Source organism: Syngnathus acus, chromosome 12 (genome assembly GCF_901709675.1).
Source record: "Syngnathus acus chromosome 12, fSynAcu1.2, whole genome shotgun sequence".
Taxonomy (NCBI): domain Eukaryota; kingdom Metazoa; phylum Chordata; class Actinopteri; order Syngnathiformes; family Syngnathidae; genus Syngnathus; species Syngnathus acus.
The window spans coordinates 3,109,721-3,121,639 of record NC_051097.1 but is presented as its reverse complement, the minus strand read 5'-3'; the positions used below and the strand labels follow the sequence as shown (position 1 = coordinate 3,121,639).

Genomic DNA, 11,919 nt, shown 5'->3' with positions numbered 1-11,919 from the left:
CTCAAGAAACTGAAAGACTCCATGAATGGAAGGCTTGTGGCTGTTATTCAAAAGAAAGGTGGCTATATGGGTCACTGATTTTCTTTTTTTTATTGAAATGTCAGAAATGTTTATTTATAATTTTTGACTCGTTTGATTATTATTCTCACTTAAACAGATGAAAATAAACAAGTGATGTGGGAACATTTTCGTTTTTCATAAGACTTCTGTACACTAATAGTTGCCCAATAATTGTGCACACACAGATTTTCTCCTTAGAAGCCAAAACCTCAGTTTTACTTCATGAAATAATCCGATTGACTGCGGTCACTGTAGTTGTTCAATCATAAAATTAATCCTGAAGAATACAACTTCCTAATCATTGTGCACACGGTGTAGGTGCTCTCGTGAATAAGTGAGTGTATGTCATCACTGACAGAGACAATTGTGGAATCACAGAGAGTGATATTCTAATTGATGACAATTCAGGATAGCTAGGAGACCGTGGCGGCCCTGCGGCGGCGCGGCACCTTTGAATGGCCTTGAGTGAAACCAAGAGGATCACTGTGCTGGATACATTTGTTACCAGCAGCATCTTGTCGGAAATATGTCTGTAACAAATTCAGGCTCCAAGATAAGAGAGGTGCCAGAGGAAAGAAACCGAAACCTAACACACACAAACGAAGCCTAACTCTCGCTCGCACGCACGCGCACACACACACACATACACACGCGCGCACACACACACATTAAGGAATCCTCTCTTCTCAAATGGAGTGTGTGTGTGTGTGTGTGTGTGCGTGTGTATGTGTGTGTGTGTGTGTGTGTGTGTGTGTGTGCGTGCGTGTGCCTGTGTGCATGCGTGCCTCTCTGCCTCCTCCCTTATCTTGAAGACCGAATTTGATACAGAGACATATTTCCAACAAAATGCTGCTTGTTACAAATGTTGCCAACACAGTTATTCACAGGTTATCTTGTTTCCATTCAGTCATCCAATGGTGCAACGCTGCCGCACGGTCTCCTTGCCGTCCCGAATCTTCATCAATTGGAATTTTACTCTCTGTGATTCCACCTGCCACAATTGTCTTTGTCAGTGATGCCATACACTCAGTCATTCACGAGAACCTAAATGACCATTGGCTCACTTTTATGTGGTACATGCATGATTGCATCAGTTGGCAACAAGCAAATACCCAAATACTTTGGCACCAGGCACAGAACTCATGAAGAGCAACAAGTATCAATTTGGGAATAAATGTTTCCTTAATAGATTTCAAAGCGTGTTTGTTTTTGTGCATGCATGTGTGTGTGTGTGTGTGTGGCTCAGTCAAAGGTGAAGGTAAAGGTAAAGACCCAGTGATTGTCACACACACATCTGGGTGTGGTGAAATTTGTCTCTGCATTTAACCCATCCCCGAAGGGAGCAGTGAGCAGCAGCGGAGCCGCGCCCGGGAATCATTTGGTGATCCAACCCCCCAATTCCAACCCTTAATGCTGAGTGCCAAGCAGGGAGGCAATGGGTCCCATTTTTATAGTCTTTGGTATGACCCGGCCGGGGTTTGAACCAACAACCTTCCAGTCTCAGGACAGACACTCTACCACTAGGCCACTGAGCTACATGAGTTAGTGTGCCATTCCACAACTATTAATTTTCACAAAGTCCGCTGTTTCTGATTTTATATTAGCAATTTGCATATCCTCCAGAATGTAAAGAGAAGTGACCAGCTCAACTGCTGCTTGAGTGCAAAATAAACCTTATTTGCCTTGAAAATGAACTCCATCATAAAAACACACACACACACACACACACACACACACACACACACACACACACACACACACACACACACACACACACACACACACACACACACACACACACACACACACACACACACACACACACACACACACACACATTTCCACTCCATTTCAGCCCTGCCACAAAAGGACCAATGACATACAGGTGTCGCAGTAACACATTAACCCAGATGTGGCCGTTGATGAGAATGACACTGGAGAACAAGATGTCATGTTTGAGTGACTGGACACTGTGAGAGGAAGATGGTACCTGCCACTATTGTTCCTCAACTGTTAGGCGTGGTTACCTGCAATGCAACACATGCAGCCATCATTGCTTACCACAAAAAGGGCCTAACAAGGATGTTTTTAGCAGCGAGTAACATTGCACTTTAGCCTATTACATTTTCAAGAACTTCAGGGAAAGAGCTCTAATTGTTGCCAAACAGGCCCCCTTTTCAGCATGATGGAGCTCCTCATTAAGCGAAAAATCACAACAAAACGCCTCGAGAACAACATTGAGATTTTGGGCCCTTGGTCAGGAAAACTCCCCAGATTTTAATCCAATTGAGATCAATTTGGGATCAATCCTCAAAAGGTGGGTGGGGTGGACAATCAAAAACCCACAAATTTTGACAAACTCCAAGCATCGATTATGCAAAAACCATCAGTCAGAATCTGATCCACAAGTTGATTGACAGCATGCCAGGGAGAACTGAAGATGTCTTGAAAAAGAAATGTCAACACTGCAAAAATTGACTGATTACATGAATTCCCAATAAAAGCTTTTGAAATGTGTCTCTTGTATTTACCTCATCATAGTCACTCACAATAAACGCTAGTTTGCGTGTCATCAACTCTATGTGTCCTATTTCAACTCTACTTTTTAATATGAAATGTTGCGTATTGGTGCAAAAGTGTTTTTTTGTTTCTGCAACAGTCTGAAGGGCCTTCTCTTTGGAAGTAAAGACACAAGTCATAAAAGGTTGGGAACTATGCAGATTCAGTAACTAATTTTGACATCTAGTGGCGATAGTTAGGATTTTTTTCTAGAATTTTGGGCACGGCATTTTGGATAAAAATGAACATTTATTTTATAAGGTGTAATTGTTTTTTTAAGGTGGGTAGTAAATCACAATATCATCAATCACAATATTAGTTTCTGCTTTGATTTGAAATTAAATTCCTTTTTTTAACAGATCTATACTATTATTCTCAAAGGAGGACACAAGGGCGGCCCTACCACTAGGCACACTAGGCCATTGCCTAGGGCGCCAGTTGGGGAGGGCGGCGCCGCAACCACCCAAAAAAACCCAAAATGTAACATGTATACACTGCTCAAAAAAATTAAAGGAACACTTTGAAAACACATCAGATTTCAATGGTGAACATTTTTTTGGGGTGGGATATCTATACTGATATGGACAGTTTAATGTCCCAGGAACAAAAGGATGCCACATCTTTGGATGGAAATAAAAGTTTTCGGCCTACAGAAGGCTCAGTATATACATACCTCAAAAATGATATGGCAGGCTTGTCCATTTTGCCTAAATTCAATTTCTGCAATTCAAAATTCTTTTCAATATCTTGTGTGGCCCCACGAGCTTGTATGCATGCTTGACAACGTCGCGGCATGCTCCTAATGAGACGACGGCTGGTGTCTTGTGAGATGTCCTCCCAGATCTGTCTAAGGGCATCAATGAGCTCCTGTAAAGTCTGAGGAGCAACCTGGCGGCGTATGATGGACCGAAACATTATGTCCCAGAGGTGTTCTATCGGGTTTAGATCAGGTGATCGTGAGGGCCATTCAATTGTGTCAATTCCTTCATCCTCCAGATACTGTCTCCATACTCTTGCCACAATAGGTCGGGCATTGTTGTGGATCAGGAGGAACCCAGGACCTACTGCACCAGCGTAGGGTCTGACCATGGGTGCAAGGATTTCATCCCGATACCTAATGGCAGTCAGACTGCAGTTCTCTAGCCTGTAGAGGTCTGTTCGTCCCTCCATGAAAATGCCTCCCCAGACCATCACTGACCCACCACCAAACCGGTCATGCTGAATGTTGCAGGCAGCATAGCGCTCTCCTTGGCTTCTCCAGACCCTTTCACGTCTATCACAGGTGCTCAGGGTAAACCTGCTCTCATCTGTGAAAAGCACAGGGCGCCAGTGGCGGACTTGCCAATTCTGGTGTTCTATGGCAAATGCCAATCGAGCTCCACAGTGCTGAGCAACGAGCACAGGGCACACTACAGGACGTCGTGCCCTGAGGCCACCCTTGTGAAGTCTGTTTCTGACTGTTTGGGCAGAGACATTCACACCAGTAGCCTGCTGGAGGTCATTCTGTAGGGCTCAGGCAGTGCTCAACCTGTTCCTCCTTGCACAAAGCAGCAGATATCGGTCCTGCTGATGGAATGAGGACCGTCTATGGCCCTGTCCAGCTCTCCTAGAGTAACTGCCTATCTCCTGAAATCTCCTCCATGCTCTGTCTAAGTCTAATTAAATTCATGCCATACCCTGATAAAAAACTGTTCCTTTCATTTTTTTGAGCAGTGAATATATATTTTTTTTTGGTGGTTGCAACCACCAGGAGATGAACCCGCTCAAGACCGTGGAGATGATGGTGGACTTCAGCAGAGACCCTTCATCACTTCCACCCCTCACTATCCTGTAATGCTATTCCCTCCACAGACACTTTTTAGTTGCTGGGATCCACAATCTCTCGGGACCTGAAATGGACCGGCCCCATAGATTCTGTCCGGAAGAAGGCCCAGTAGAGGCTGTACTTTCTGAGACAGCTCAGAAAGTTCAAGCTGCCACACATGTTTCCAGTATTTCATCATACTTTAACATCTGACTAAACACAAATTGTGAAGCAGCAAACGTTTGGGAAAATGTCAACTGTCTGTCTCTGTCTCTCTTTCTCTCGCCTCCACATTGGAGTTTTTGGACACTCACTAAATAATCATGACGGCAAAGTAATTGATGAAATGATATTCACTATCAGTGGAGACAATTTTAACAAGAGAACTTTATTGTTATATCCGAGTAAAGCTAAATGAATACCTTGTACTTGAAGGCCTTCTTGGATAAGCTGCCATCTTGTGGCACTTATTGGTAACTACTTTTTGAGGCGGTCAATTTTCCTTGTAAATTGTTTCCAGATTGTTATTGACGTCCTCCAAACATAATTACACTGAAGTAAATGACCATTTGCTACTGCTATTCGCACTTCCGACATTTTACAAATGTTATTCAGTGAGGTTAAAAATAGGATCAAGTGTGTTGGATGGGACCGCTCATCTAATGAAGAAACGTGCAAAAGCACCTCTGAATACGTATTTGAATAACATTTGGCCGATCCAATCAAGGTTTAAATTCATGCTACTCATTACAAGCCTCACCATGACTTTTGAAGAATGTACTATTACGCTAGCTTTACTAGACTTGGAAAATATGGACACTCCTATGTTTGGGCTGTAAATGACCCAACGCTGAACATCTAAATATTTTTTTTGCCCCAAACTAAACTCGTTTTAAAATAATATTGCTGTGCTAACTAATCACAGACAAGCACTCCTTGCTGACATTTTCGGCAGCCTTCACTTTCTCCATGCCAACACGTCCAACATTACCTTGGATTTACGGGTTGAGAAATGCAGCAATAACTTGGGCATTTTTATAGAAGATTGAAAGAAACCGCTCCAGTTGAGAAACACATTTAATATGCAGCGAACTCTGTCCAGTCAAAGACTAGAATAGAAAAACTGTTCAGTAGAGTTGATTCAAGTCAATTCAGTGCATTTGTAGAATGTCTGTGTCTTCCTACGAATGTTTCATCCACTCCCAGTGGCATATTTGGCCTAATAGTGTGCAATTAATCTTTGCTAGTAACATTTACTAGTCAGCAAGTGCCATGCACTAGTGGCCTCTTAACCTTGACTGTGGCATTGAAATCTCCACCAGTAGTTTGTCTTCATCGGTAAAATGTCGTCATCCAAATAGTATGCAACAATGCCAAATAGTTGCGGATAAAACATTATTAGCAAGATTCAGTCATTCTCCCAGTGCACTGAATTGCCTTACTAGTGTGAACAAAGGGCATATTAGTATTAGACCTAAAGACAGTTGTCAAGAAAACTTAACGAAAGCTCCAACAGCTTTCCATTTTTGTAAGAGATTTGTGAAAACAACACAAATGCAGATTTATGGTTCAGTCAAGCAGTTGAAGAACAAAACAAAACAAAACAAAACTGATGTGAGCCTCAGCCGTCAGATTTGTATCCATGAAAGCGAGCCAGTGATTTATGTTTTAAGAATGCTGCGATTGATGATGACCGTTTGACCTTGGTGCCCGAGATGGTTCTGGGCCTCTCGCCCTGGGAGGCGAAGGACAGGTGTCGATGGCGTCTGCGCTGATGCGGCTTCTGTTTACCTCGACCTTCCGCCGCGAGGGAACTTGCCCCTCCTCTCTCGACGTTACGTGTGGGCGCTCCTCCCAGCAATTGGAAGACGTCGTAGGGCACGCTCCGGTTCAGGTACTGCCAGGGCCTCTTCCCGGCCGTGTCCCTCAGCTTCACGTCGGCGTCAAATTTGTTGACCAGTAGGCGAATCATGTTCTTGTTGCCCTGGATGGCTGCAATGTGAAGTGGCGTTTGGCCACATGATGACCTGGCATTAATGTCAAACGCCAAACCGGCCTTTTGGACACCATACCTTCAACCACAAGTAGAGGGAAGAAAGCTTTTCGTTAGTTAATCAAAACTACTATTATGACTAAAGTGCAGGAGCTGGCACATGCTAAAGCACCACCACATGGTTTTATTGTATTTACTTTATGTTCTCACTGTAAACATTTGTGTGTCCACTAGCAGAGTCATAACAAGGTTGCACACAAGAGGTACCAGAGCGTGTTGAGAACTCGATGGTCGCCGTGTTTGGCGATCCAGTGCAGTATGGTGAAACCAGAGATGAAGTCTCGTCTGTTGAGAAGAGTGCAGTCCTCCCGGAACAGCGAGTAGATGTCTGGCCAAGCTCCCGACGCCCCTTTCACCAGCCAAGCGTGTTCTCTGGGCTCTAGTGGAACCAAAGACTGGAGACAAAAACAAATGTCAGGGAGCAGAATAAGACAACAGAACAAACTTTAACGTATGACAAAGTGTACAGCATTGTTCTTTAAATCCAGTTTCAGCAGCCATAGTCTAAAAATTACTACACTCGTTTCCAATTTGTCGGGAATGCCTGTCCCTTGATTAGCTGAGACATGATGTGCTGATTTTAAACAAGTCCACAAAATGTGCTGCTTTTAAACACGTATGTTCTCTGCTTGAAGCCTCCAATAAATCCACAAAATGTGCTGCTTTTAAACACGCACACACACCCAATCCCCCTACACACATGCATGAACAGGAAATGAATCTATTAATTTATGTTTGTGGCTTTTCTACACTGTTCATTTGAAATGATATCCTGTTTTGGAACCAACGGATGGATTAGTCATTAATTTTTTTAACTAGTTTCATCAAACAATTACCAAATAATTGAAAAATTATTGAGGATAATTGTTAGTTGCAGCCTTCATTTTTTGTAATTGTTGCGCAACTGGTAGTACAGCGATTCTAAGTTGGTAATACAAGAGTTCATGCATTCTGTTCCGTACCCTAACTGCACCAGCAGTTGTCATGGTAACCAAAGCCATGCCCTGAAATTGCAATTTGAATTTGAGAAGAAGCGTATCCCCTCAACAGTGTGACTTGAACCAGAATGCATGTGACAAATTTCCCCATAAGAATGTAACAACTTTGGCTCGTAGTCTCAGCCTTTGCAATTATTTTTTTCTTCTGAGCCGTTTTTACATGGTTGCAGTTTTTGCAGTTTCTTACCTGCCTACAGGGGCTTTCGTGATGCGCACCAGCCTTTTCTTTGGCTTCCGTCCTCTCGGCCAAGTCAGCCAGGCTGTTGCAGCGAGATGGTGTGGAACAAGTCGACAGCGAGGAGGATGACAGGTTGTAGTGGAGGCTCAGCGAGGACGAGATCCGGTGGAGGCGCTTCCGCCTCGCTGCTTCATTCCCTGCTACTCTGCCTTCAGCCGCCGCCGCCTCCTCCTCCTGCAGTAGCTCGTTGAGGTCGGCACCCATGCTGCGGCACATCCGGCCCCTCAGACTACCGCTGATGCGCCCGGCGAGTGTCGGACGTGGCGCAGGTGACGAAGCGGAGCAGTCGCTTGATTCGTGGTCGTCGTAGAGATCACCTTGACATTCAGACAATTTTTTATGATACACCACTCAGACACTCCGCATTCAAGACATTTGCTTTTCAAGTGAAATTTGAGGACCTTTACAGCAGACCGTATTTAAACTTCTGTAAATAGCAACAACTTACCTGAGGAGTGACGCCATGGAACGCCTCTGGGCACATACTGTTGCTGGTCAAGATAGTCAGAGGAGCGATGGAATGATGCCACATGGGTGACAAATGCCCGTTTGTCTAGGATATTGCCCTTCGAGTTATGCCACGGTGCTGTGACCTCCAGTTCAGTGTGATGCGTCTTGGATGCTTGCTTTGCTTCAGAAATTTGCTGGATGACCTCCTGCGTTTGAAAGGCACCCGCAGAAGCACCTGAGAAAACAAGGGGGGGCAGGGGGTTCAAAATAATTTCTTTTGTTGAAGGACTAAAACAATGTAGTCATTGTACTATACGTTTTTAAAATAATCGTCTAATCAGTCACCAGAATTTTTTTCTGGAATTGGCATCAGCCTCAAAAATCTATATTGATTGGGCCACAAAAGGAGGAGAATTTAAATGAGTTTTTTTTAAGAGCTTTACCAAAGCAGCAACTAAAAGCGCTAAAACTGTAACAAAATGTTCTCTTACTAGCACCCAGATAAATAAAAATAAATCTATTGCAGCAGGAAAAAGCGCTCCTCACAAGCATTTCCAAAAACAGGACATTGTTTTATATTAGCAGTGAGGAAAATGTACAAACATGAATTCATTAGCATCTAATTACGGGTTTGGCCCATCCCCAAATGGGCAAAGAAATTCATTATTGTTTTCAAAAGTAAAAGAGATGTTGCAAACGATTGCAAATGTCTTCTTTTAGAGAAAAGAAAAACTGTGTCCTTCAATGGAAAACTACAGACATCTGACAATATTTTCTGTTGAGAGGCTGAAATGCCAAGGATTCAGATATTTTTTAATTTAATGATGTCTAATCAACTAACTAGTTATCAAAAATCATTACAGATTAATTGGATGATTGGTTAGTTGTTGATTAAATGTTGCATCTCTATCAGGATGAATTAAAACACTTAAAATCTTTCATTTAAAAGATGTATGTCAACAGTATTGTACTCAAAAACGTAGATACAACCACTGTACTGTATTAAAAATGTTTTAAGTAACTAACATGATACATTTTTAACACTTAATCCATTGATTGTTTCTGTACTAGTGGTACCAGACTGAGAATAACTGACCAACCTTGGACTAAAAATCCTTCGGTTGACGGATTCATTGATGACCAAAAATAATTGATTTGCCTTTCAAGTTCATGAATATGGTTTGTACTGTCCAGCTGACTATAGACAGTTAAACACCTACAAAATTCAAAAGCTCCACAGTGGGTCACAATCTTCTTTACCATGTGACATTCTTTGATTGGTGGGTGCGATTTTCTAATGTAAAATAAGTGCTTTGGTACATGGGCACAGCAGCTGGGAATCACTACACCAAACAAATTAGGTGCAGCCTTACCTGCTAATAACTGCAGTTTGTCAGTGCTGCTGTTCCACCCTGATGTTCTGGCGGCCCACTCGCAGCTGGAGAAGCCAGCATCAGACGGGTAGGAGAAGATGCTGTCGTGGCTGCTCGACAACCACGTCCTTTCATTATGACGCCAATCATGTTCGTGCTCCAAGAGACGCCTATAACGTCTCTCCTCATCTTCAGCTCTGTCTGGCGACGGCATGGAATGTTCGGCGGGCAGAGTAAGCCGGATGGGTGATACAGGAACCACATTTGGACCCACCTTTGGTCCTCTAGGCTGCAGCTCTGATTCCAAATGGGGCACTTGCCCCTCAGCTATGTTCTTTACCGAAATTTTTGGAAAAACCCACTCTGTTGATGATGAAGCAATGGCCTGGCTTGAGCTGTACTCGGCAAGGGGTTCAAGGTGACCTCTGAGAGGTCCAACTTCTCCAGATGTGCTCATCATCACATTGAGCCCTTCATCATCATCCTCTTCCTCATCATCATAGGAGACTGCAGTTTTGTAGCTCTGCCTGTGTCTGGTGCGGCGTTGCTGAGCATGATGGGGATGACCCCCCTCTTTGCTTTTTGGGGTTCCAGAAGGTGGCACCTGCTGGCCGATTGCTCCGCGTTTTACTGTCGCTTGGGGGTGGCGCTGTCTCGTAGCGCTACTTTGGGGGCTCGGATGTGTTTTGGCTGAGATTTGATCGTGACTCACCGCTGGAGCGGCTTCATCTCTACTAAACTCCCTTGCTTCCGGTGTCAGGTTCAAATTTGTTTCTACACGGTTGTTGTTGTTCAGTATGAGACCAGCCACCGGTAGGACATTTTTCAAGTTAGATTCTCTTGGCGGAGCGGGTGCTACCTCCTTTAAGGGCAATGACTTCTGCAAAACTTTTTCTTTGCTCCAAGCCGGGTTCAAGGGTGACGGCTCAGCGGTCCTCTGGACGGGCGTCCCAGAAACACCGCTTGGTCCCGAACCTCGAAATTTCTTCCTGAGAACAACATGAGAGACGCCGTGCTCTTGCTTGACGGTAGCCACGGAGTTGACGAACTTCTTGAAGAGTTCGCGATTCCGAACTTGATCCGCATGGTCCCGGAGGAAGCCTCTAAAGTGCTGAAGTAGGTCGGAATTTTTCACCGAGCCTCCTCTGCTCTGGAGAAAATGTAAAACCGAGTCTTGAGTGAAATCCGTGTTCATTCTAGTTTCAGTCGTTTGTTCCCTGTTGGTTCCGAAGGTCGGGAGTTGGTTGAGAAATGAAGCCTCGCCCACTTCAGGTATTTAACCCTTTTTTCGCTCGCGGCATTCTTGCAGGTGAACCGGAGACATTACATACAAACTTGATGATCATTCTTCATTTTAAAGACGGGTTCATTCCGAATAATTTTAAAGAGTCTAAGGGTGTATCTAACCAAACCAGAAAAGTCTTTTAGTCCGCTTGTTTGGTCCGGACCAGAAGCGGACTTGATTTTGTTTGTTTGTTTAGTGCGTTTTGCAAGTGGTCTACACATCCACGCTTGTGACGATCTGTGCTCCCATTGGACAGCACTGACCGGGGCGGCACAAAGAGCACGGATCCGGAAACGGAGGAAAACATGCGAGTTCTACCCGCTGCGTTCCTTCTCTGTACATTTGTGCTATTGGTGCGGATTTTTGCTGTTTGTATTCACACCTGAAGCGAACCGGGTCTCGGTCCGTTTCTTTAATCCGCACCAGGATTTGTTTGCGTGTATTCACACCTGCACAAAAGGTCTGGACCAGCCTTCTTAACCGAACCCTGGTCCGTTTAAAGCGGACCAAACAGTCAGGTCTGAATACACCCTCAGTTGTGATCATCCATCCATCCATTTTCTGTACCGCTTAGTCCCCACGGGGGTCGCGGGCGTGCTGGAGCCTATCCCAGCCGTCATCGGGCAGTAGGCGGGGGACACCCTGGACCGGTTGCCAGCCAATCGCAGGGCACACAGAGACAAACAACCATACGCACTCGCACTCACACCTAGGGACAATTTGGAGTGCTCAATCGGCCTACCAAGCATGTTCTTGGGATGTGGGAGGAAACCGGAGTGCCCGGAGAAAACCCACGCGGGCCCGGGGAGAACATGCAAACTCCACACAGGGAGGGCCGGAGGTGGAATCGAACCCGCACCCTCCTAACTGTGAGGCGGACGTGCTACCCAGTGCCCCACCGAGCCGCCCAGTTGTGATCATTTTAAAGTAAATACAAGTGACGGATTCTAGGGCCCAGAACTTTCGCTCGCCCGCTTTCTCTCTCTCTCCATCTTCTGTAATGCTTGTCCCCACGGGAGTTGCGGGCGTGCTGAAGCCTATCCCAGCAGTCATCGGGCAGTAGGCGGGGGAACTAGACGAACAACCATCCGCACTCGCA

At 44.8% G+C, this 11,919-nt stretch overlaps 1 protein-coding gene and 1 long non-coding RNA gene across 2 annotated transcripts; one reads left to right on the top strand and one right to left on the bottom strand.

Annotated features, from left to right (window-relative positions):
* Positions 1 to 5,482: 5,482 nt before the first annotated feature.
* Positions 5,483 to 10,784, bottom strand: LOC119131521. The gene is made up of 5 exons (XM_037266047.1): positions 9,536 to 10,784; positions 8,161 to 8,397; positions 7,662 to 8,029; positions 6,684 to 6,871; positions 5,483 to 6,495 (listed from the first exon to the last, which is right to left on the bottom strand). The coding sequence occupies exons 1-5, from the start codon at positions 10,728 to 10,730 to the stop codon at positions 6,045 to 6,047; spliced, it is 2,439 nt and encodes an 812-aa protein (XP_037121942.1). The 5' UTR covers positions 10,731 to 10,784; the 3' UTR covers positions 5,483 to 6,044.
* Positions 10,288 to 11,357, top strand: LOC119131526. Its single transcript, XR_005099680.1, has 3 exons — positions 10,288 to 10,651; positions 10,742 to 10,807; positions 11,017 to 11,357. It is a non-coding gene; the product is annotated as an uncharacterized LOC119131526 (long non-coding RNA).
* The last annotated feature ends 562 nt before the right edge of the window (positions 11,358 to 11,919 follow it).